At 39.6% G+C, this 23,599-nt stretch overlaps 1 protein-coding gene across 2 annotated transcripts; it reads right to left on the bottom strand.

Moving 5' to 3' along the window:
• Nucleotides 1-1,674: 1,674 nt before the first annotated feature.
• Nucleotides 1,675-23,371, bottom strand: armh3 (armadillo like helical domain containing 3). Of its 2 annotated transcripts, none has more exons than XM_058087328.1 (26): nucleotides 23,223-23,371; nucleotides 22,575-22,684; nucleotides 22,423-22,479; nucleotides 22,057-22,203; nucleotides 21,865-21,972; nucleotides 20,656-20,748; nucleotides 20,512-20,586; nucleotides 19,765-19,851; nucleotides 19,555-19,611; nucleotides 19,426-19,469; nucleotides 19,059-19,119; nucleotides 18,208-18,254; nucleotides 16,834-16,909; nucleotides 16,427-16,520; nucleotides 15,535-15,636; nucleotides 15,357-15,415; nucleotides 15,207-15,272; nucleotides 13,718-13,787; nucleotides 13,492-13,552; nucleotides 13,319-13,407; nucleotides 11,466-11,548; nucleotides 11,264-11,390; nucleotides 11,113-11,188; nucleotides 9,100-9,178; nucleotides 4,218-4,334; nucleotides 1,675-3,120 (listed from the first exon to the last, which is right to left on the bottom strand). In XM_058087328.1, the coding sequence occupies exons 2-26, from the start codon at nucleotides 22,674-22,676 to the stop codon at nucleotides 3,028-3,030; spliced, it is 2,070 nt and encodes a 689-aa protein (XP_057943311.1). In that variant the 5' UTR covers nucleotides 22,677-22,684; nucleotides 23,223-23,371; the 3' UTR covers nucleotides 1,675-3,027. The 2 variants fall into 2 exon arrangements, with proteins under 2 accessions (XP_057943311.1, XP_057943318.1); XM_058087335.1 differs by having other exon boundaries at nucleotides 23,212-23,305.
• Between the last annotated feature and the right edge of the window lie 228 nt (nucleotides 23,372-23,599).

Here is a 23,599-nt window from a genome sequence, read left to right as displayed (position 1 = left end):
TGTCGGTAGAGAGAGTACCACAAGCTACCCAGCATGCCCTGCGGCAGGGTGATATGGGTGTACTGTAATTTTGGCTTTGGTATTTGGTATATTTATTTTTTGTTACTGTGTACGTTGTGCCTCATATATGTTGACATGCGTTCTTGGACAAATTAAATGTTAGAGGTTTTTAAAAAAAAAAGCAATTTGGAAAAACCTGGTGGGCCAGATTAAGACGCTTGACAGGGCATATGTGTCACACGGGCCGCAGTTTGCCCATCCCTGGCTTATAGACCGACTTACAGTATATGTATGTATCAAAAGAAAGATGTATTCTAACAGGATTGTAATTCTAAATCCTAATTTGTTAATCCCCAGCACATGTCGTACACAACACAACATACACAAATAAAGACACACAAACTGAAGAGTATGAAGAGGAGGAGGAGGAGGAGGAGAGTGCGGAAGAGATAAAGTAGGCAATCTCTGCCTGAATGAAAATGAGATGAGAAAGCTGATATGCTTCAATGAAACCTTGGTGGGTCGTCACGATAAAAACGCTTTGCTTCAGTTCTGTCTGGAGACGTGATCTCGCACAAACACGCAATCTGTATGCTAAAAGAGATGCAACATAGTCAACATGTCAGCTCGCTGAAACGTGTCTGGATTGTCCACTTAAGACACTGGACTGCTGCTATCATTAATAGAGCTGTGCTTGTACACAGGTATGAGGTGTTGAGCATGTTAAGTCGGGCTGTAAAGGTTCATGAAGCAAGTAGTACCACATGGGATTCATGTACAGTATATTAATATACACATGTGGACAAAGTCAGGTTTTGAATATGCTTAATACTTTTGTCTCATATGTACAAAACACTACAAAGTTAATTTCTATCACTAATTGTACCATTCCTTGCCACTCAATGAAGATTTTACTATTACTAAATATATTACTGTAATTAATAAATCATCAGTTTCGTGGTTGACTACTGCTAAAAATATGCATATTTAAGAGGGTTGTCAAAAATAGCATGCTAACAGTGATAAGTAATTTACTAGTTCAGTGATTACATTAAAATCTTATACATCATGTCAAGACATATTTCTCTGTTATGACAGCAGGTGGAAGCATAGTGTAGTGGCCTCCCACACCATAGACGTCAACGTCGCCGCCATATTGGATAGGTCAAATACAGCCTTAGCCTTGACACATCCAATATGGCAGCGACATTGACGTAGCGCAGCAGTGGACAAACACAAGCCACGCTGCGTCTATCTATATTTATGCCCCACGCAGCCTTTTTTTTAAGTCTCACGCTCTTTTATAACTTTATTCAGACCTGAACACATCCACAGGAGTGCAATTCCAACACCGTTTGTGTATTTCCAACTAGCAAAACACTTCTCTCGTCCTCCGAGGAAAGGTACTTCCTTATTGTCACGAGACGCCCTGAGATGCATTCATAGACACTCCGATCACACAGTCGCAATATGTCTTAATTATGTGTGGTCTACATAAACAGAAAGAAGTAGATATTTTTATCACTCACTAACGTAACTCTTACCGTGGAAGTAGAATTTGATGCATTTAAGTACGCTCGGAATTTTTATTCTCTATGGAGTTTAATTTAAGTTACCTTAAAACATCATTCATTGCAAATTGTTAATTGAAAAATATAATCAACGAATGAAAGGTTGATGGTTGTACATATTTATTATTTATAAATCATTGTGGAAATAATCCAGAGCAAAAAAAAACAAAACACCATATTCAGTTGAAGTTTGAGTGAAGCAGGAAAATGTACACAACTTAGTCATGGCTTCCTTTTCCGTCACTCCACAGCATCAACGTCTTTACTGGTCACAAGAATCCATTAGCAAACTGTGTTAAGTTAAAATACTTGAATTGCCATTGAACGCATCAAGTTAGCATTCAAACAATGATTCTGCTACACGGGGGAGAAAAAAAAATACAAAGTGACAATCAAGTGTCACCATCTCAAAGTGGAGAAATAAATTACACATCCAATCACTTAGACAGCAGAAGTTACTAACATTGGGTTAAAAATACTTTTTCTGCGTACTGCGTGTGGATTTCAAACATTCATGTCTGTTAACAGTCCAGCCAATATTGCAGCTTGCAAGCAATAAACCAGTGCAAGAGCACGCACACACACACACACACACACACACGGACAATCTAGCGCAGGGGTGGGCAAACTTTGACTCGCGGGCCGCATTGATATGACAAAATATATGGGGGGTTGGGGGCAGACTATATATTTTACACGTAACAGTCCACCTGGTATTATTGTATCTGTAAAATTGTCATGCAATCTGCTATTATTATTTATTATTTTATATTTATATTTAAATATTTTAAAAATAATAAAATATTATAATAATTACAATAAAATTAAAATAATAATTATTATATTATTATTATGTAAAATATGCAAATATAACAATAATATATATAATTAATATAATAATTAGCATTAATATAATAATCTAATAATAATAATTATTATTATTATTATTATGTGCTTGTGTCTCTTTTTTCAGGAGCACTTTGTAAACAACAGACCATGTAAAAAAACGAAATTGATACAACCATCAAAAGGTTGGCTCAGGCCATGATGCCAGGTCGTATGTTGAGTTTAAATGAAATATTTTGGAAAGATTGGGCGGGCCGTATTCAAACACTTGGCGGGCCGGATGTGGCCCCCGGGCCGTAGTTTGCCCACCCCTGATCTAGCGTCACTCTCGGTGCTGTCCACACGGGAACATTTTCAGGTGGAAATGGCCAAGTATTTGGTTATTTCAGCCTTTCATCAACATGGCAACAGCGTTCTTGGTTACCGATGTGGGAAAATCTGGCAAAACAAAAAAATCCCAGGATGTCTCCTGTGTGGACAGGGCGCTAGTGATGGAGCTTCCAGCCTAACGTAGTCCAAGAGGAACGAAGACAACACCTTCCATTTAGTGTCGTTGGCGTGTGCACCTGACGTGTTCTGTACATGTTGATGGAGGTCCCCGCGGGGCCTCTCAGGAGATGGTGGAGAACTCTTTGAGTAGGACGTCCTGACTCAGAGTGTTCAGGGACACATTCTTCCTCACATTCAGGCTGATGGAGCGTACCTGAAGACACGCACGTTCACAACCAGGAAGAATGTCAAGTACATTCATATCATGTGTCAAATTAAGGCATTAATTGTGATGCATTAATTAACGTCATAAATAATGTTTTGTTTTTTTATTGCATTGAGCTAACTTCTAAGCTCCAACTTTATGGTGTCTTTATATCAAATCTGTTTATATGCGTTGGGCTTCTCATTAAGATAACTTGCAATGCGGCAATCCAGCATGAAGCACCTTTTGAAGGTCATGCCACGGCATCTCAATAGGATTCAGGTCAGGACTTGGATCAGGTGGACTTGGATCATTGTCCTGCTGCAGAACCCAAGTTGGTTTCAGCTTGAGGTCACCAACAGATGGCAGGACAGCAGAATTCATGGCTCTATTTATCACAGCAAGTCTTCCCGGTCCTGAAGCAGCTAAACAGCCTCAGACCATCACACTACCACCACCATATTTTACCGTTGGTATGACGTGCTTTTTCTGAAATGTGGCATTACTTGTACGCCAGATGTAATGGGACACACACTTTCCAAAAAGTTAAACTTTTCATTTCCAGAAGGTCTCGGTGACAGCTAAATATTTTTTGGCAAAATGAGACAAGCCTTAATGTTGTTTTTGTTCAGCGGCGGTTTTCGTCTCGGAACTCCACCATGCAGGTCGTTTTTGCCCAGTGTCTTTCTTATGGTGGAGTCATGAACACTGACCTTAACTGAGACAAGTGAGGCCTGCAGTTCTTTGGATGTTGTTGTGGGGTCTTTTGTGACCTCTTGGATGAGTTGTTGCTGTGCTCTTGGGGTTAATTTTGGTTGGATGGCTACTCCTGGGAAGGTCCATTTGTGGATAATGGTTCTCAATGTGGTTTGCTGGAATCCCAAAACTTTAGAAATGACTGATAGATGTCAATTAATTGCAGTTAAGTTTTAAGTGGACTTTTTAGTACCATTAAGCATACGGGGGACCAGGACTTGATGAACTGGTCGACTTAAGAGGGTTCCACGGTACATTAGTAGGCCTTAAAGAGGTATTAGTACTGACAGCCATGTGCGCCACCATTTGGGCATCAAACTTGCTGTCGTTTGTCACCGTGTTTCTCTTACCAGCTCCTTGAAGAAAGCCGCTTCTTTGGGCTGCTCCGAGTATCGCTCAAACTGGTCCAAACCATCCTGCAGTTTAAGTGTCAGCGTGTCATAGTTGGAGCGCACCACCTCCAACACCTAACACAGCGAGCAAAGACATCGCATGATAAGGAGACGCTACTGAGATAGTCAAATATTCATTAGTGTTGAATGCTTGACATTTTATTCATGAGTCACGTGTACATGCATGGCTGCGCGGTAGCCTAGTGGTTAGCATGTTGGCCAGGAAATCTGAAAGATGTGGCTTTAAATCTAAATTTGACAACTCTCCCTGTGCGTGTGTGGGTTTTCTCTGGGTACTCCGACGATCTCCCACATTGGCAAAAACATGCAAACTGGCAACCAGTCCAGGGTGTACCCCGCCTCTTGCCCAAAAGTCAGCTGGGATAGACTCCAAGTGAGGACGAGCGGCATATGAAGTGAACAAATGAGTCTACAAGCATCATCATACGGATATTTCCAGCTCTTATGATATCTCTTACAATATCTACATGTTTTTTTTCTCCTCCATCACTGAGGATGTATTGATATCTTTTTTGATCAAACCTGACAAAGCTGAGCTAATTATTCACAGCTCCAACCCTGTCAGCCATGACATATGTGCTAATAGACCCAGCAAGTTTTCACAAAGCGTCTTGGTTCTATGAAACGCTGACAAAGACGCTTTTATGCGGACAGCACATCCATGTTAAGTTCAGTGTAGGTCTGATTCCATTAACTCAGGGGTGCTCATTAAGTCGATCGCGATCTACCGGTCGATCGCGGAGGTGGTACTGGTCGATCGCGGCGTGACATTAAAAAAATATCATCCCAGCATCAATGCCGTCACTTGATTGACATACAGGGCAGCCATTCAGATGACAACTGAATGTTGCCCTTCGGGCGACCAATCAAATCAAACAACGTCTCTAAGTGCAGCAGAACTTACGATGTCAGCCTATCATCCATCCCCGTTACTTGATTGACATACAGGACAACCAATCAGATGACAACTGAATTTTGACCTTTAGGTCACCGCTCATGCGTAAACAACGATGCAAAGTGCTAAGCTAGTCGGCGAATTGCGTCAGATTTTAAGCCCTCGCTAAAGTTTATGGTCACTAAAATGAGTGAAGGAGCTGGACCAAGTAAAAAGGCAAAAACAGGACCAAGTAAAAAGGCAAAAAAAATATATCACTTCCATACGGATATGGAATATTATACGGATATTATGATACGGATATTATCCATGACTGATAAACATTTGGAAGTGTGCTTGAGGCTGGCTATCAGCAGCTACTGTCCGGACTATGCATCCCTGGCTGGTTCAATTCAGTGCAAGTCATCAAAGTAAACTCAGGTAATTACAAAAAATGTTAATAGTTAATTATGTGTGTTTTGCAATATTGGCTCATTTGGTTATGTAAGGTACATCAACATACATTGTACGTACAAATAATCCTCAATACATTTGAAAATAAATAGATGTTTTGCATTTTTGTAGTGGGTAGATCATTTTGACTCGGTCATTTTAAAAGTAGCTCGCATGCTGAAAAAGTGTGAGCACCCCTGCATTAACTGCAGCACACAGCAATATGTCCACTGCATACATTTTGGATTTTTTCCTTCTTATTAATAGGCAGCCCTGCGTCTATTTTTATTTGTTGGGTGGTCTTGTAATGGAAATGTCCCCCCACCTCTCTGTTTGCGCTCCCTCCCTGAGAAACTGCGGAGGCAGGTTTGAATGATAACCTCAGTTCAAGTGTGTTTATACACCCTCGCCCCACCTCCCAGGCAGAGAAATGGAAAGCATGTCCAAGGCTGAGCTAGATGGAGGGGGGCGGGGGGGGGCGGTTGGGGGAGGAAAAGTGTCAGCTGTGACAAACGGGTCGGAAGAACAAAAATGAAAAATGGAAGGTGAACAGAGCATGAAGGAGGAATCAAGAAAAGACAAGGAGGATGAAACCTGGCTTAGCAAAGGAGGCTTTTCCCGTACAAATACAGTCAGCGTTGCGCATCACGAAGCAGGCGCATGACTGTTTGTTATCTCAAATTACAACAACAAAACCGGCCTCACGCTGGACTGTGTTTTCAATCTAATGGTGCAAAAGCGGCACTGGATGCCATTTATCTTCTTGTGTCACTACAGGCAATGAAAATACCGGAGGATGGTGTGGGTCCGTGTATGCTCAAGGAAAAAAAAATGACAGATGCATCTCCAAACAGTTCATATGGCTTCATAGGCAAACTTCAACTGGACTCAAATGAACATCCTCTAGTCATCAGGCAGATACGGTAAAACTGTTGGCAGTCAGCATTCAATCAAAACAAGGAGCCTATCAACCCGAATGCCAATTTCACTCACGGTGCAACCAAAAATACACAATATATTATATTATATATTTATATTTTCTGCCCGATATCAGCATAAAAATGCAATATCGGTTGATATTGGTATCAGATTTTTTCCCCGAAAAAGAAAACCGATATAAAAAAAAAACACTGTATACAACGCATATGTGTTCATTCCACCATAGAAGATATGTCATCTTACACATATTGGTATCAGAAATTGAGAGTTGGACAATATCGGCATAACGGTTTTTGGCAAAAAAAAAAAAAGTCAATATTCAACATCCCTAATACTAATAAAAGTGCAAAACAATACTATGCTATGCTACTTTGCTGGGAAGTACATACCCCCAAAAGAAAGTCAGCCAGTCCTGCATAGTCTGTGATGCAATTACATTGTGTGTTTCACATGTATTAATATTATTATTATTATTATTGTGTTGTTTTTTTTTGCCATTCGCTGGTGGTAACATTACATTTTCATAATGAGCCCAGCAACTGAAAACTGGAAACACTTCCTTCCATTCTTTCAATCGGATTGCTGATTGGAGACTGTTGTTTGTCAGGTTATTATTAAAAGTGTTTAGTTTAGTCAAATGATTAATTTCTAGACCAGGGGTGGGCAAACTTTTTGACTCACGGGCCGCATTGATATGACAACATTTGGGGGGGGGCAGACTGTATATTTTACACGTAACAGTCCACCTGGTATTATTGTATCTGTAAAATTGTCATGCAATCTGCTATTATTATTTATTATTTTATATTTATATTTAAATATTTAAAAAATAATAAAATATAATAAAATTAAAATAATTATTATATTATTATTATTATTATGTAAAATATGCAAATATAACAATAATATTATATATAATTAATATAATAATTAGCATTAATATAATAATTATAATAATCATAATATTTCTAATAATAATTATAATAATCTAATAATCTAATAATAATAATAATAATAATAATAATAATAATAATAATTATTATTATTATTATTATTATTATTATTATGTGCTTGTGTCCCTTTTTTCAGGAGCACTTTGTAAACAACAGACCATGTCAAAAAACGAAATTGATAAAACCATCAAAAGGTTGGCTCAGGCCATGATGCCAGGTTGTATGTTGAGTTTAAATGAAATACTTTGGAAAGATTGGGCGGGCCGTATTCAAACACTTGGCGGGCCGGATGTGGCCCCCGGGCCGTAGTTTGCCCACCCCTGTTCTAGACTATCACACAGTGCAGCGCTAAGTTCATTTTTTGGTTTGTTTGCTTTTCAAGTCAAGCAGATAAGGGTACAGAGGCAGAATAATGACCAAATATATCACTCTTATCATTTAGTAAAAGGACACTTTCATTTGTTTTCCTATCCTCGCTGTGCTCTCATTTGACTTTAATGATCTCTTAACACTCTTCATCAGTACATCCACACTTAATGACAAAGAAGTAATTCAGTTTGTGTTGGCAAAACAGTTCAATTTGTGTTTTTGAACGGGCTAAATCAGTAAGTGTGGACTTGGGTTGTATAATAACGGACACTAAAATTGGATAAACCTGTCCGGCGGTTCATTCAAGGAGACATCGACTGTAGCAATCACATTTAAGAATGGCGTTTGTGGTTTACTACAATGTTGACAGGGATGTTGGTTTTAGAAGGGTGACAATGTGCTGATGTCATTTCACATGAAACCATTTCTCAAATTCATAAAGAACAATCCCCAGAATATAAAATGTAACGTGTTCCAAAAGTAACGCAATTCCAGTACTGCTGCTAGACCAGGGGTGGGCAAACTACGGCCCGGGGGCCACATCCGGCCCGCCAAGTGCTTGAATACGGCCCGCCTGTTCTTTCCAAAGTATTTCATTTAAACTCAGCATACAACCTGGCATCATGGCTTGAGCCAACCTTTTGATGGTTGAAGTAGCTGGTTTATCAATTTCGTTATTTGATGTGGTCTGTTGTTTACAAAAAAAGGGACACAAGCACATAATAATAATAATAATAATAATAAATATAAAAAATATATATTTTCCAATAATATTAAATAAATAATTATATTAATAATACAATCAATAAAATATTATTAATTATTACCATTAATAATATTAATTAATAATAATATTAAATTAAAAATAATTAATATTAATGATATTAATTAATAATAGTACTAAATAAAAATAATTATTGAATAACAATAATAATCATTATTATTATTATTATACATTTAATTTCTAACACACTTTATATCAAATAAATAATTTCAAAGTGCATGACACTTTTACATGTAAAACGTGTGTGAAATATACGTGTAAAAATTGACCGTTACGTGTAAAATATTATAGTCTGGCCCCCCTGTCAATGTTGTTAAATCAATGCGGCCCACAAGTCAAAAAGTTTGCCCACCCCTGTTCTAGACATAGCGTTCTCCACTTTTCATTCACCGACCACCAGCGAATTGCCTGACATACCGATGTTCTTGTGTGAATGTGTACCGTTACCTGCTCCTCGGACAGTTGGGAGATATGGTTCACGGAAGCATACGACTCAATCTTCGGGTTGAAATGGTTTATGATGGCCCTTGAAGACAAAAGAATGAGTGACTTTACACAGAGTGGACAGAGTGACATGACCTCATTGCAGAGCTGCACAATTACATCTGCTGTGAAAGCTTTGGGAAGCAAGCTGCAGGTGTTTTATTCCAAACACCCACAAGAACATTAGACACAGGGCACTGATGAAAACTTGGCTCACAGTCTGAGACCAATTCATCTCAGAAGAGGGTCAAGCTTTGCACATGGAAGATTGGGCAATCCAGACTGAGATGAACATTTTTCCGACAATATTTGAGCACGCAAATCAAACAAATTAAGATTACGTCCATATATTCGCTGTACAATGTGTACATTATTTTTTACAATTATCAGCACACGCTTAAAGAAATAGTTTTGATTTTTGACATAAAGTTGTATGACATCCCCATCAGCAGTGTAGTGCATCAATAATGACTTACCCACCACTTTTGAGTTACACTAAAGTTGGCAAGTTCAATAAAATACAAGTTTAAACAAGGCATAAAAATTGCTAATTTGTATCGAAAAAATATTCACCTGTGACGCAAGTGTGAAAATGAACCGAAACGTGAATTGTTGCACCCCTAATAAATATGTACTTCACTGTAATTAATTTATCGAGCTGATCAATGATGTTATAGTCAGGTAGAGCTGTACAGTATGTGTGTGTGCGTAAACCTCGGATATATCAGACTCGGATATATCGGAAATTCGCTCACAACGGACAGATAAAAAAGAACCAATTTTTCTGTAATGTATTTCCAATAAAAATTCATTGCATATATCGGATTTTTTATAACGGATTTCGCCTATTTCGGACAAAATCTCCAGTCCCGTTCCAATGCATTTCCATTAAATTTCCCTCGCATATATCGGATGGCCGCATCGTGGCGCTCCGATTCGCCGAATCGTGACAGGCCGCTATACGACGTCATTTGCAGCGTTTGCAGCGTTGCCTGCGCGTCCAGGTACATTGGAAACATAGTCAAGGAAGTGCCTTTTTATAACGGATAAAATCCGATTTACGCATATACCGGATATAAATCTGATATATGCGTAAAACGGACATTTTCCGGTATACGCATATAACGGATTTCGCTTATATCGGACAAAACCAGTGGGAACAATTGAATCCGATATATCCGAGGTTTACTGTATATATATATACATATATATGTCTTACACTGACTTGATTATATACTCCGTATACCTGACCAATCACTGATTGTCTATTAAATAAAGAGTCACAGGGCGCAAAATGTCTATATGTTTCTATAATACGTCTATTTAGTAAACATATTGCGCCCTCACGTGATTGGATAAGTTAATCTACAGTGCTCAGTGGCCTGTCATCCTGACTGGGTGAAGTCTGAATTTGACTTGCATTGAAATGTAAAAAGAAACGATGTTGCGTTAATGCAGATTTATAACACTGCCGCTAGCATGTAGCAAATTACAGGTGCGGCTAAATAATGACTTACCGTGTGCGGGTTTGGTGCTGTAGACTAAATATTTTAGGGGGTTATATAACTGTTGATGTGTTGCGCACCTCATTTCCTTTGATTCCCATTTGATTGGATGCGGCTGCTTCATATTGTGCCAGCCCACCGGGGGAATTGCAAAGGCAATATTTTCCCGCATTAGCATTAATCTATATAGAATAAACGGCTTTATAGGCCAAATATAAAGTGATGGCATAAGCACAAGCGTGAGATTGAACGGCGCCGCTCGTACTTGCAATATATATATCAAGTAAGTGATGGTGACAGCAACAAACAGGGAACTCTATTCTGCTATCATTTATGCGAGGAAGGTCATTGAATTGTCAGGACAAGATGATGGGAGAGAAATCAACAAGGACTATCTTTATTTTATTCTTTTCTCCTTTGCATGATGCATGCACTATTTGATGGTTAAGTGTGTGTGTAAGAGTGGAATTACCGAACGTTAACAAGGGCGTGTGTGACTTTACTGGCAGGCTCCTTCCACTGGCCGGTGTTTGTTGACACTCTCAGCACTGAAACACAAAATTGTCTTGTATCTTTTACATATTTAGTCACAAATAATTGAATGTCTCTCGGAACTAACATACCCATGCAGTAGAGGTTGTCAAAAACTTGGTGCATTCGCACAATTTCATAGTAGAGCTCGTCATAGCTGTTGGACGTGGGCAGAAATGTGTCTCCGTATGTGATGAACATGTTGAATAGGTTCACCACCTAAATAGGGAGACAGCCAGTTAAACAACATAAAAAAAAAAGTCAACCATTCCTGGGACTGTATGAGTTTCTCACCAGGAGGGCCAGATGAAAAATATTGTGCTTGGCCAGCAGCGTGGTTTCATTTGACAGTAGAAACTTGAGCAGGTTGATGAGTGCTGCAGAGGGAGATGTGCATGCATTAATGAGACAATATGGAGGCTTGATATAAGCTACGTGAGCGTGCGGCGGAAGAATACATAGTTGCACCTTGCTACACCGAGGAAGGACGACATCACTTTTGTTTTATGGTAACTTTCCTCGTCATTATGTTTCCTGGGCAAAAGGCATACAATTTTGATGGCGTCAAACGGTCAGGAAGTGGACAAACGCTGACCAACACCGGCTGCATGTCCAATCAATCATCATCCAGAATAAAGATTTGAACATGTGGATGGATCCTATGAAATGGACAGTGATAACTAAGCATTGTAATGGTCTCATTGTTGAGACCAATAGGCCGTCTCTCCCTCCCTTGCAACACCCCTTCCAGTGTGCAAGCCAACCATAGGGAGTTTCGTTTAATTCTTGTATTTACTTTTTTATTGCTGTATTTTATAAGTGCTTTGTGTGTTCTGTGTACAGTGTGAGTGTTAATTTAGGTATAGAACAGGGGTGGGCAAACTTTTTGACTCGCGGGCCGCATTGGTTTAACAAAATTGACGAGGGGCCAGACTATTATGTTTTTTTACACGTAACTGTCCACCTGGAATTATTGTATCTGTAAAAGTGTCATGCAATCCGCTATATGTGCAATTTTAAGTCATTCATTTGATGTAAAGTGCGTTATAAATTAAATTAATTATTATTATTATTTAAATATTTTTATTTTATGTGAGTGTGAATGGTTGTACGTATGTCTATATGTGCCCTGTGATTTGCTGGCCACCAGTCCAGAGTGAATGAATGAATTAATATTTTTTGTTTTTATTTTTTAAATTGTTTTATTAATTTTTTATTTTAAATTTTTTTTATTGTGTCTGTGTCCCTTTTTTCAGGAGCACGTTGTAAACAACAGACCACATCAAATAACAATATTGATAAAACAGCTACTTCAACCATCAAAAGGTTGGCTCAAGCCATGATGCCAGGTTGTACGGTAAATTTAAATGAAATACTTTAAAAAAGAACAGGCGGGCCATATTCAATCACTTGGCGGGCCGGATGTGGCCCCCGGGCCATAGTTTGCCCACCCCTGGTATAGGACCTAACAACGTACGCTGCTATTAAACCATATACTCGTAGCAGGAAATAAGCGAGACAGAGAAAACCGTACATAATGAAGCACAACATAAACATTCTGAATGATAACAAGCTTCTCCTGGATTAATTTGACTCGTTCTTTGTATTCACTCGTGTGTCATGGTGTCCTATTATTACCGCCACAAGGAGAGCTTGCGCCGCCATCCAGGGAATGAAGCTGATTATCGGTGTGATTAGAGGAATCAGTATTCTAATGAGACACAGTGCAATGGGACCATTAAAAAAGTGGAATGCGATCCAGCTTTGTGTTGACCAGGCTGAAACCAAGGCCACCACAACGGATTGTGCTTCCTTTAGAGACTCATTATCCAAAGTCAATGATGCAATTTATTTCCAAATGCACATGGCAACCACTTCAGAGGGAAATTGCCTTTAGCGTGCAAAGGGTGTAAACTCTTACACGGGTATGCCCAGCAAAGAGAAACATCAAGAGATTTACAATCCGCATTCTACAAATAGACACATGCAAATCATTTATAGAAGCGTTATTTTCAGGAACTATGCCTTTAACTGAGAGAACAGTTAGTTCAAAAGACGTATTGCAGACACCCCCACATGTATGTGGTCATGTGAGGATTATCAGGAATCTATTAGTAATGTTACGGTAGAACAGCAATGGCGCATACCCGACCAGAGCTCTCTCCAAGTGTAGTGTAACCTGATTCGACACTTCTTCTGGTAGCACAGGAGTTTGTGAATGATCTGAACACAGCGCCTGTTTAGGATGAACAGAAACACAAAAAAAAACAATGAATCGGTGTACATGCATGCACATGTATGTGTGTGTGTGTGTACTCACAAGTATAAATCCATTGGAAAATCCTTCATCATATGTGTGACAATAAATTCTACCATCAGATCTAAAAAGGTTGAAAAAAAAAAGTTAAATTGTACATTCTAATATCATGCAGAAATTGCATCCAACACCAATTAAACATAAATCACAGTAAAGCAAAACTGCCAGTTTTATGCCAGTAATAAGCATCGTTAGACACCAAAAACCTTAAACCACGGATTCTACATACCTAAAACTGCACACACCAATGGCCGAGAGGGGATGTTCTTATCCACTGCTTTTTTTCTGTGCCTCATGGGCTGCAAAATATTGCAAAGATCTGTTTGTAAATATCCCTACATTTATTAATAATAGTTGCATCCAGACGACAACAGATCATTGAGTGAAGCCGATGTAATACACAGTACAATACACACAGGAAGGCAGACAGAACCACGCGACACACGGCACTATAGAAGAAGGAAGGACGCATGCGTATGAGATAATCGCTTTCTGCTTCCCTAGTCTTGTCTAGACCAGGGGTGCTCACACTTTTTCAGCATGCGAGCTACTTTTAAAATGACCGAGTCAAAATGATCTACCCACTACAAAAATGCAAAACATCTATTTATTTTCAAATGTATTGAGGATTATTTGTACGTACAATGTATGTTGATGTACCTTACATAACCAAATGAGCCAATATTGCAAAACACACATAATTAACTATTAACATTTTTTGTAATTACCTGAGTTTACTTTGATGACTTGCACTGAATTGAACCAGCCAGGGATGCATAGTCCGGACAGTAGCTGCTGATAGCCAGCCTCAAGCACACTTCCAAATGTTTATCAGTCATGCATAATATCCGTATCATAATATCCGTATAATATTCCATATCCGTATGGAAGTGATATGTTTTTTGCCTTTTTACTTGGTCCAGTTTTTGCCTTTTTACTTGGTCCAGCTCCTTCACTCATTTTAGTGACCATAAACTTTAGCGAGGGCTTAAAATCTCGCAATTCGCCGACTAGCTTAGCACTTTGCATCGTTGTTTACGCATGAGCGGTGACCTAAAGGTCAAAATTCAGTTGTCATCTGACTGGTTGTCCTGTATGTCAATCAAGTAACGGGGATGGATGATAGGCTGACATCGTAAGTTCTGCTGCACTTAGAGACGTTGTTTGATTTGATTGGTCGCCCGAAGGGCAACATTCAGTTGTCATCTGAATGGCTGCCCTGTATATCAATCAAGTGACGGCATTGATGCTGGGATGATATTTTTGTAATGTCACGCCGCGATCGACCAGCGATCGACCAGCGATCGACCAGCGATCGACCAGTACCACCTCTGCGATCGACCGGTAGCTCGCGATCGACTTAATGAGCACCCCTGGTGTAGACCTACAATGAAGTGGAATTATATGTGTATAGTATAAGACACGAAAATTCCGGGAGAATGTCGACTTTGCCGAGTCACAACACTCGAAATAGTCTAATATTACGTTGACTTGTCGTCAAAGCTGACTTCTAGTGACGTGATGGTGATGGGTCGGAGATGTCAATATGTTTAAAGAGGCTTCAGATTGTTCATCTACACGGAAAAGACAAGCTGGTGTTTTCAAATTTCCCGCTGTGGAAGCCGTTCTCATAAAATAGTGCTTCAATGCACCGAGAACGCCTTTTCCATGTGGATGAGAGGCTGAAACTATCCGTGTGGATGGCCTCTTAGACTTACCATTCTATGTAGACTGACCCTGAAGTTGATATTGTCATCGTGCAGAAATGCATCAGCATACTGGTCCTGTTTCGCACGCACAAACACACAAGGTTAACATTTGTGCCTCGATAGGTTGAGAGCATATGAAAGCATGAGCACTGCTCCCACCTCGGCTATACATGTGAGGATGATCAGGCACAGTCTGGCACTGTTGAGTCGATGCTCATCTGAAAACAACATTAAAGCCAAAAAAAGAAAATGAAATCGGTATCAAGCATGTGTAATACAGGGAAAAGGGGAGCATTAAAAGAAAGCAGATTAACTATGAAGTTGTTTTTTTTTTTACCTTTAGTATCCTGCATTACAATTGAGGAATACTTGAGGAAGGTGATGAGAAGGTTGCTCGTCTGCAGGTTGGGATCCAGTGGCAGCTCCGGGTTGTTCATCACTACACAGAGAATGAACAATTACAACTTACGCCAACAATAAGCGCACAAGAAGAAGCAACAGTCATGCGTCACACTTCAGAGAGAAGTGTCGGGTTTGATGAATAATGTGAGTATTAGATAGATAGATAGACTCCCTTTATTGTCATTGCACAAAAACACAGTAGTGAAATTGCCAACGAAATGTCGTTGCCTGGCTCCCATATAATAACAGACACAAAAGAAGATAAGTAATAATAAATAATAATAATAATAATGTGGAGAATAAATAGATAGAATAGACACCAAATGTGAACAACATAATGTAAAGTGCAGCGTGAACAGTAAATTGCCCAAATAATTTAAATAATTTAAATAAATAATAATAATGTGAGTAAAGGTCTTACACTTGTCTTAGAAGGACCATGAATTGAACCGGCTTCATTTTATTTTAAAAAGAAAACCCAAAAAGTAATGAATATTTATAAAAAGCTACTGGTAGGTACATTTACTTGCTAAAGCTTTCTTGCTCACGGCAGGAGAAAGTTGCAGTGTTTGGTGAGCATGTTCTAAAAAATGCATGTAACAACAAAGTTAAGCTGAATCTGAAGTAAAGAGGCCGCTTTCAAAACCCTTTGTTCCATTTTGCTACCCCTGCAGGTCTTTTTTCAAATTGCTTAAAAGGTGAATTGTGGCTTCACGCTTTGTAAGCACATACAGTATAAACAGTGGTGGTGCGGGCATCATTAAAAGTTGCTTTAGTTTGGTTATTTAACCATTTATTGTGGAAATATCCAAAAGAATGTGACATACTGTCTAGGGAGGGCGGGGTTGTGCCAAGTGGTGTCGTCGGTGTGGTTGGAGCGGGGCTGGTAGGGGTTGCAACAATGTCAATCTCAGGGTGGCTCTGTTGAAAAAGCAAAGACATGGAATATGCTATTCAAACGTGTTTCCATTAAGTGCTGAAAAAGAAATCACAAAGTACAACTTCCGTGTGAAGCAAACTGTCAGTTGACTCAGATAAAAGCAACCACATTTTTATCTTCACAAAGGACACGGACAAATTTAGATCAATCAGGTCCCTTCCACAGTAAAAGTGGACACATCTAAAACGTCTGAAAAAAGCTGCCAACTGTACCGTGATGGCAATTTCTAATATCATAAACCACTGGAAATACACAGAGCAGATGCACATGCAAAGAAAAACTGTGAAATATTACCTGTGCTAATACAGTGATGAAGTTGCGGTTGAGGTGCACAGCCTCGTACAGCGCCAGCAAAATCGCTTCATTGGTCCTACAGACAAAAAAGACTTTCAGCCAATTCATTTTATTTACATTTACAGGCTGAAAATGTGTGTGTGTCTTCCAAAAGGATTACTCATTTATAAATTGAATATTTTCATAGTTATGGTATAGAAAAACCTGTTGACGACCTTCTAAATAAATATTTTTTTTAATTATTAGAGCCCTCGAGACATGAAATAACACCCATAGAGTCACCTGTACATTTGTATTACCATCATCAGAGAAAATATAAGCAATTTTAAACATAAATAAGACGTGTTCTAGTGTGTGTTGCAATAAATGTCTGCAGGCGTGTGAACAGGAAGTGATGTCAGGGGTACAAAGTTGAGGTTTAGTTGGATTACGGCCACAACAGTAGCCCATGTTGTTGTTATGATGACGACAATTTTTAGGATTATTACATTTGTATTATACATTTTTCACTGTGCAGCCATTAAATAGTATATTATTATTAAAAAGTTCAATGTAATGTTCACTCTTCAGTGCAATCATGCTGCACTCAGAGTAGTCTCTCTGCCGCCGGGCTAGCACCGTTAGTGCTTCCATCCCTTGAAGATAGACGGTAAACATGGTTGATGCTGTCTTTATACAGCAACCTTTATACCCTCTTTTTCACTGCTCACTCTTGCAATGCAGCCTACCCTCCTCTGTTTCTCCGATCGCTCGCCGTAGTGAAGGGGTGCTAAAGGTAACAGCTGCTCCCAAGTGTAAACAACGGAGCATGAGGCAAGCTACGAACGCAACAAGATGAGCGTCCATTGCCGCTCACTTGCTCGAAGGGTCGGTATAGCACCAAAAACACTAAGAAAGTAATAAATGAAGCACTATTAAACAATAAAAACGCCACAGAAGATACAAGCTTGAGCTCGGGTGGCGCCAATTGAAACACGAGACCTCCGCTTCCAAATCCAGTCTGTATCGATATGAACGGTATGCTTGTTTTTGATATTGTGCTTGAAAGAATGAATATATCGCCAAGCCCTACTAAAACCATCACACAGCAACACTCCAAATGTCTCAAAGTTTATGAAATAAGTAGCAGCTAAAACACCGGAAATGACGGTAATCATATCATCTTCACAAATTAAAATGACATGGCAATTAGAGGGGTACTTCTGAATCGTCTAAAAAGCAAACAGTCCACTGTTATACAATTCCAGTTGATAAAAACAGCAGAAGTAATATTTAAGGACAACTTTTGCTCATGTGGAAAGTACTCAGCTTTTGTGGCTCATTGGTGGAGTCAAACAAGACGAACAAAAGAGTCATTTGAGATGTGGTACTTACTGCACTGAGAGCTTCTCATCAGCATCTGCTATAAACATGTTGCCCACCTGTGGACAGTCATGACATGAAAACACACATTTGTGCAATTTGAGGAAAATACAGTAAACCTCGGATATATCGGACTCGGATATATCGGAAATTCGCTCACAACGGACAGATAAAAAAGAACCAATTTTTCTGTAATGCATTTCCAATAAAAATTCATTGCATATATCGGATTTTTTATAACGGATTTCGCCTATTTCGGACAAAATCTCCAGTCCCGTTCCAATGCATTTCCATGAAATTTCCCTGGCATATATCGGATGGCCGCATCGTGGCGCTCCGATTCGCCGAATCGTGACAGGCCGCTATACGACGTCATTTGCAGCGTTTGCGGCGTTGCCTGCGCGTCCAGGTACATTGGAAACATAGTCAAGGAAGTGCCTTTTTATAACGGATAAAATCCGATTTACGCATATATACCGGATATAAATCCGATATATGCATAAACTGGACATTTTCCGGTATACACATATAACGAATTTCGCTTATATCGGACAAAACCAGTGGGAACAATTGAATCCGATATATCCGAGGTTTACTGTACATCCTGATGCAATATATTTCAATCCATTTCCTTTGAGTATGGCGGTCTCTATGGAGCGAAAGGAGGACCTGACCTGACGATATACAGACAGACAATCTACAACCTAATCGACCAAAATGTGAAAGACTCTTTGTTAGGGCCGTATTTATTTTCAATAAATCATCTTACACCCAAAATGATTGTGTAGTACAGGAGTCTGGGGTATTTTGGTCATCATTCTATGTGAGCTGCACTGCCACTAAGTGAGCACTGAAACACCTACCATACTAGTGAGGGTGGAGAAGAAGCCGCCCTGGTTCTCCTCCTCTTTGTCTTTGTACTGCCTGTAGAATACAAGAGAATGAGGAGGAACAATTAACAGAAAGAAGGAGGTAATGAACTTTCCAGAATGACTGGTCGAGTCACACAGAGGCTTTTGTGTTATATACTCTACACGCAAAATAATGAAAAGTCTGCGTGTACAGAATCTATTTTTCTGAACCTTGCCTCATGGAAAAACATTACCGACTGCTAGCTATAAATAACTTTTTGCATTTTTTATGAGCAAAGTAGAAATAGAACATTTATTTAAAACATCAACCAGAACTCACGGGGCCAGTGGTATCATCATAATAGATATCATTTTTTACCTGTTATATTCTGTTAAAGCTTGGTGGACAACTATGCCCATTCCCTGGGGGAAGAAAAGACATATTTTCAATTCAAGACAGCCTTCAATGGACGACATATAATAGTAGGTGTGATGACAACATACTTACATCCAGTGTTGGCTCATCATCGACAATAGAGAGCTTCACAATATATGGATTTACAGACTGAGAGAGAAACAGAGGTGGATTAGATTTTTCTGCAGCGTGCACATAATATACACGTGTAACTTAAAAGTACAACAGTATTTTACTCTTATTGCTCCATTGCCTGCAATCATTCACAGACAACATTTAGTAAAATATGTGCAAACAACAAACCTCATATTTCCTGTAGTTGACTAGAAGGGCCAAAAGAACCACAGCATCGTAACCATGCTGCCCTCTACTGGACACATCTGAAAGAATCTGCGGAGGAGAGGAACAGCAGCACTGATGGACGTGTTTAAGTGACACATTCAATTCCTCAAAAGAGCATTATAAAACATGCAACACGTGTACTTATTATGCATAGTATGTCTTTGTCAGTCAATACTGTAGTTGCCTTTCTCTCCCTGGGGGTCGCCACTGCAAGTTACTGACATTATTTGTCTCTTAGTTTTGACGACAGATGTTTTTCACTCAAAGGACGCAGTGTTGGGCCATTGGTTGGGAATCAAACTGCCGCCAACTGCACAAAAGGCAGCCATATGGACCATGTCGCACTACATGAACAGTGCTCTGTCTGGGTTGCACGTGAGGTTAGTTGTCACAAGCTCAAGCAGATGAGGACCAAAAGTCAGAGCAAAAATGCCACCACATGCATGCGGTGTTCTTGCACATGAAAACTGTTCAAATACGGATTTTGGACCAGGGGTTAGGGACCCCTGCAGACGCCCATGGTAAAACAGTACAGCGAAATGATGGACTCACGAATGCAGAATACTGCAGCACTATTTTCATCACATATGTTCATTGTGTGTGAGGCGGATGCTGTTAGAGTGCCTTGTCTTCAACAATTCCATGTCTTGCGTTTAATTTGTACTTGAATACACATTTAAGTTGCACATTGTTTGCAGGTTTACTCACCTGCAGAATGGCTTCGAAGATGCTATTGATCATCACATATTCCAAGATGGTATTCTGACTAATATTGTCAGTTACCTGCAAAACACGAACAATCAAGTCAACTTCCGTATTTGAAGGTCTTGAAGGTCTTCCATAGCATCTCACCGTCACCAGACAGAGAAGAAGTTTGAGACAAAGGCTCTTCAGACTCTCTGAGCCATCTCCACAAAGGAGACTGTCCAGTCTCTCCATCAAGTCCTGCAGCAAGCATAAACACGCACTTTTAATTCCTTTAAAAGGGGACCTATTATGCTTTTCCCACTTTTCTGACCTACAAACGTTGTTAGAATGTTGTATTCTCGTGATAAACGATGTCAAAGTTTCAGATAATGAGGTTTGCGCATTTGGAAGTGAGCCCTGAAAGAAGTTTGGGATGGCTCAAAATGTTCTGTTTCAAAAGGCGTGGTAAAACTGCCCCTTTGTGATGTCACAGAGGGGCGGACTTCCTTATATGGTTCATAGTTAGGAAGCACCTTGGGCGTGTGACCAATCACAAAACGTGGGCATGCCCGGAGGCGGGCCGTGGATGGAATAAATTAAAACAGACCATTTTGGCAGGAAGCACAAATGAAAGGAAATAAGGAGATACAACTGGAATAGGTGCAGATTCTGGAAAATCTAAAAGTTTTTTTGTGGGTTATTGTGTGTAGCTGCTTTAGAGGAGACCACATCTCAATACAAGAGTCGAAAAATTAGCATAATAGGTCCCCTTTAACATGAATGTTGGTTGTCCGTTGCTACATCGCTGTTTGAACATTGCGCCCTCGAGTCTTTCCAATAATGGATTAACAAATGAGAATCGTTTTGTGGTGGCCTAATATTAATCAAAATTACGCAAAATTGGTATTGGTCCAAATTAAGCATTTTCAATCATTAAAATGGACAAATGAACAATATATATGTGGCATTTAGAAGATGTTATTTATAATGTGAGTTGTGGCTGACAGCAGCTCCTGTGTGACTGTTCACTGCATACGTGTTCTCTGTCAAATTGCAGTAGTATTCTACTAAACTGGCCACTAGGTGTCAGGAACGTTACAGTGATGAGACAATGACCACCTAGCATGCTGTCAATGCTAACTTGTGACTTGAGGTCTTATTTATGACAACTATATTGGATAATACAAGGGTAAAGGTGACTATAGGAGTGATATTACAGGTCTGGGGGCTCTAATAATAACTATAAAAACATTCCACTAATAAATAAGGAACCCTACTTTGTGGAAAACTCACTTATCAAGGACCAATTAACCTCAACAAACTATGGACGACTGTACATGTCTATTCTACCACCCTGCATATTCCCCCCCATACCTTCATCCTTTGCTCTGCTTTGTCAAAGCCCATGAGCATATTGATGATGTCAAAGCCAGACGCCGACCTGTTCTTTTGGTGAACCCCACGAAAAAGTGCACACAGAGTCTGGGAGGAAAGCAGGGGATGAACTTGGCTAAATGTTACACCGTACATGCAACACTCGGTCCTAAGATATCGAACGGTACTCACCTGCAGAGCATTGACCACTTTGATCTGATGCTCCTCTCCGAGAGCCTGAACACTGTGGTGGAACAGGGAGTTGATGTTGTCCTGAATTCGCTGTACCTCCTCGCCATCAACACTCTCCAGCTTCGACTCCAGGTACTCCAAGTTCACCTGGAAGAGGAGGAGTGGTGTCACTTTAAAAAAAATGACATTGCTTCATTGTGAACATGGAAATGACTAGAGAAAGATTACAGACTGAAGTGTGAAGGAATCACTCAGCTGGCCAGCTCTCAACTGTTAAATGAGCACCTATCTGGCAGCGTCTTGAGCAACATTATAAAGAGCATATCCACCCTTTGGAGCAAGTATTTACGTGTTACGCTACTGTACCTTCATTAGAAAGAGCTCATCCCAGAAGCGAGGGCTGTTCTTAGCCGGGTCTTCCTTCTGAATTGAATAGACAATGCATTGTGTCAATAAAACAACACCTAAATAACCATATAATTACTAAATGTCGGGCTTGTTGTGCTCATGATACTCACTGCAAAGATCTCATCATACATCAACACCACCTTCTCCTTCAGTGGTTTCTTGGAGGACGATGTCCTCCTTAACAAACCTGCCTTTTTCTCCACCTGAGACATGGCTAGGTCTGGGGACAGATAGATACTACTCACACAAAGATCAACACTAAATTACTATTTTTTTTAAATATTACAATAGTCTTGTTGCCCGATAAATTGCATAGGATTTGGACAAAATGTATGCCATAAGTGTGCTAGCCATGGAACTTGTCATCAGCTGTCAACGTCGGCTCCCAAGTAATGAGATACATGATGTATGGGGATGGGCTCATCAGTTAACGTTGGCCGTTAACTGATTTAACAGTGTTTGTTGACTTTAATCAGCTAAAGAAACACAACACTACGTTTGACCTGTTAACGCGGCTATCTTCTAGTTAGCATTGCTAATAACCAAGTACCACTCAATTGCCATCGTACTGTCTGTTGTCCAATGGAAAGCTAATGCTAGCTAGCTAAATCCGGACCAGACAATTACTCACATTCAAAACATATCGAAATAGCCAGAGACGACGGGAAAATGAGTAGTACGCTCACATTAACGTACTTGTTGCGTTACAGAATTCTTATATATATATATATATATTTAAGTGCGTACTTCATTCTTACCTCACTTTCAGTGTTTGAAGTACATATGTAAGCTCATGAAGCCTTCACAGTGCAGTAGCTACGGCTAGCATACAGCTAACAGCGTCATTGCTGCTAACTCTCAAGCCCCCTACTGGCGTACAGGGTCACTGCACCCTAACCGAAACACTTCACTGTAAAGCGACATTCATTCTTAATCAACAACTGGTTTGACTGTCATTTAATTATTACGTTTGCATCACACATATTCCGTGTGATGATATATTAAATACATTTAGAAGATGTAGTCAAAATGCCGTGTTTAAGTGCATCACTTGTACATGTAACACGTTATATTTTAATAGGCCTATTCATTAGTAAACCTCCATATCTTCTGATTACTTTTGCAATTTGTATCA

Source organism: Doryrhamphus excisus, chromosome 1, assembly GCF_030265055.1.
Source record: "Doryrhamphus excisus isolate RoL2022-K1 chromosome 1, RoL_Dexc_1.0, whole genome shotgun sequence".
Lineage (NCBI taxonomy): Eukaryota > Metazoa > Chordata > Actinopteri > Syngnathiformes > Syngnathidae > Doryrhamphus > Doryrhamphus excisus.
This window is presented reverse-complemented; position numbering and strand designations above follow the sequence as displayed.

What these genes read in the sequence shown, in the direction of transcription:
- armh3 (XM_058087328.1), bottom strand. Translation starts at nt 22,676, where the DNA reads ATGTCTCAGGTGGAGAAAAAGGCAGGTTTGTTAAGGAGGACATCGTCC. An exon ending in AAGTGGTCAATGCTCTGCAG is followed by an intron (nt 21,973 to 22,056) that starts GTGAGTACCGTT and finishes CTTTCCTCCCAG; the next exon opens with ACTCTGTGTGCACTTTTTCG. An exon ending in GCTTTAACAGAATATAACAG is followed by an intron (nt 19,120 to 19,425) that starts GTAAAAAATGAT and finishes TGTATTCTACAG; the next exon opens with GCAGTACAAAGACAAAGAGG.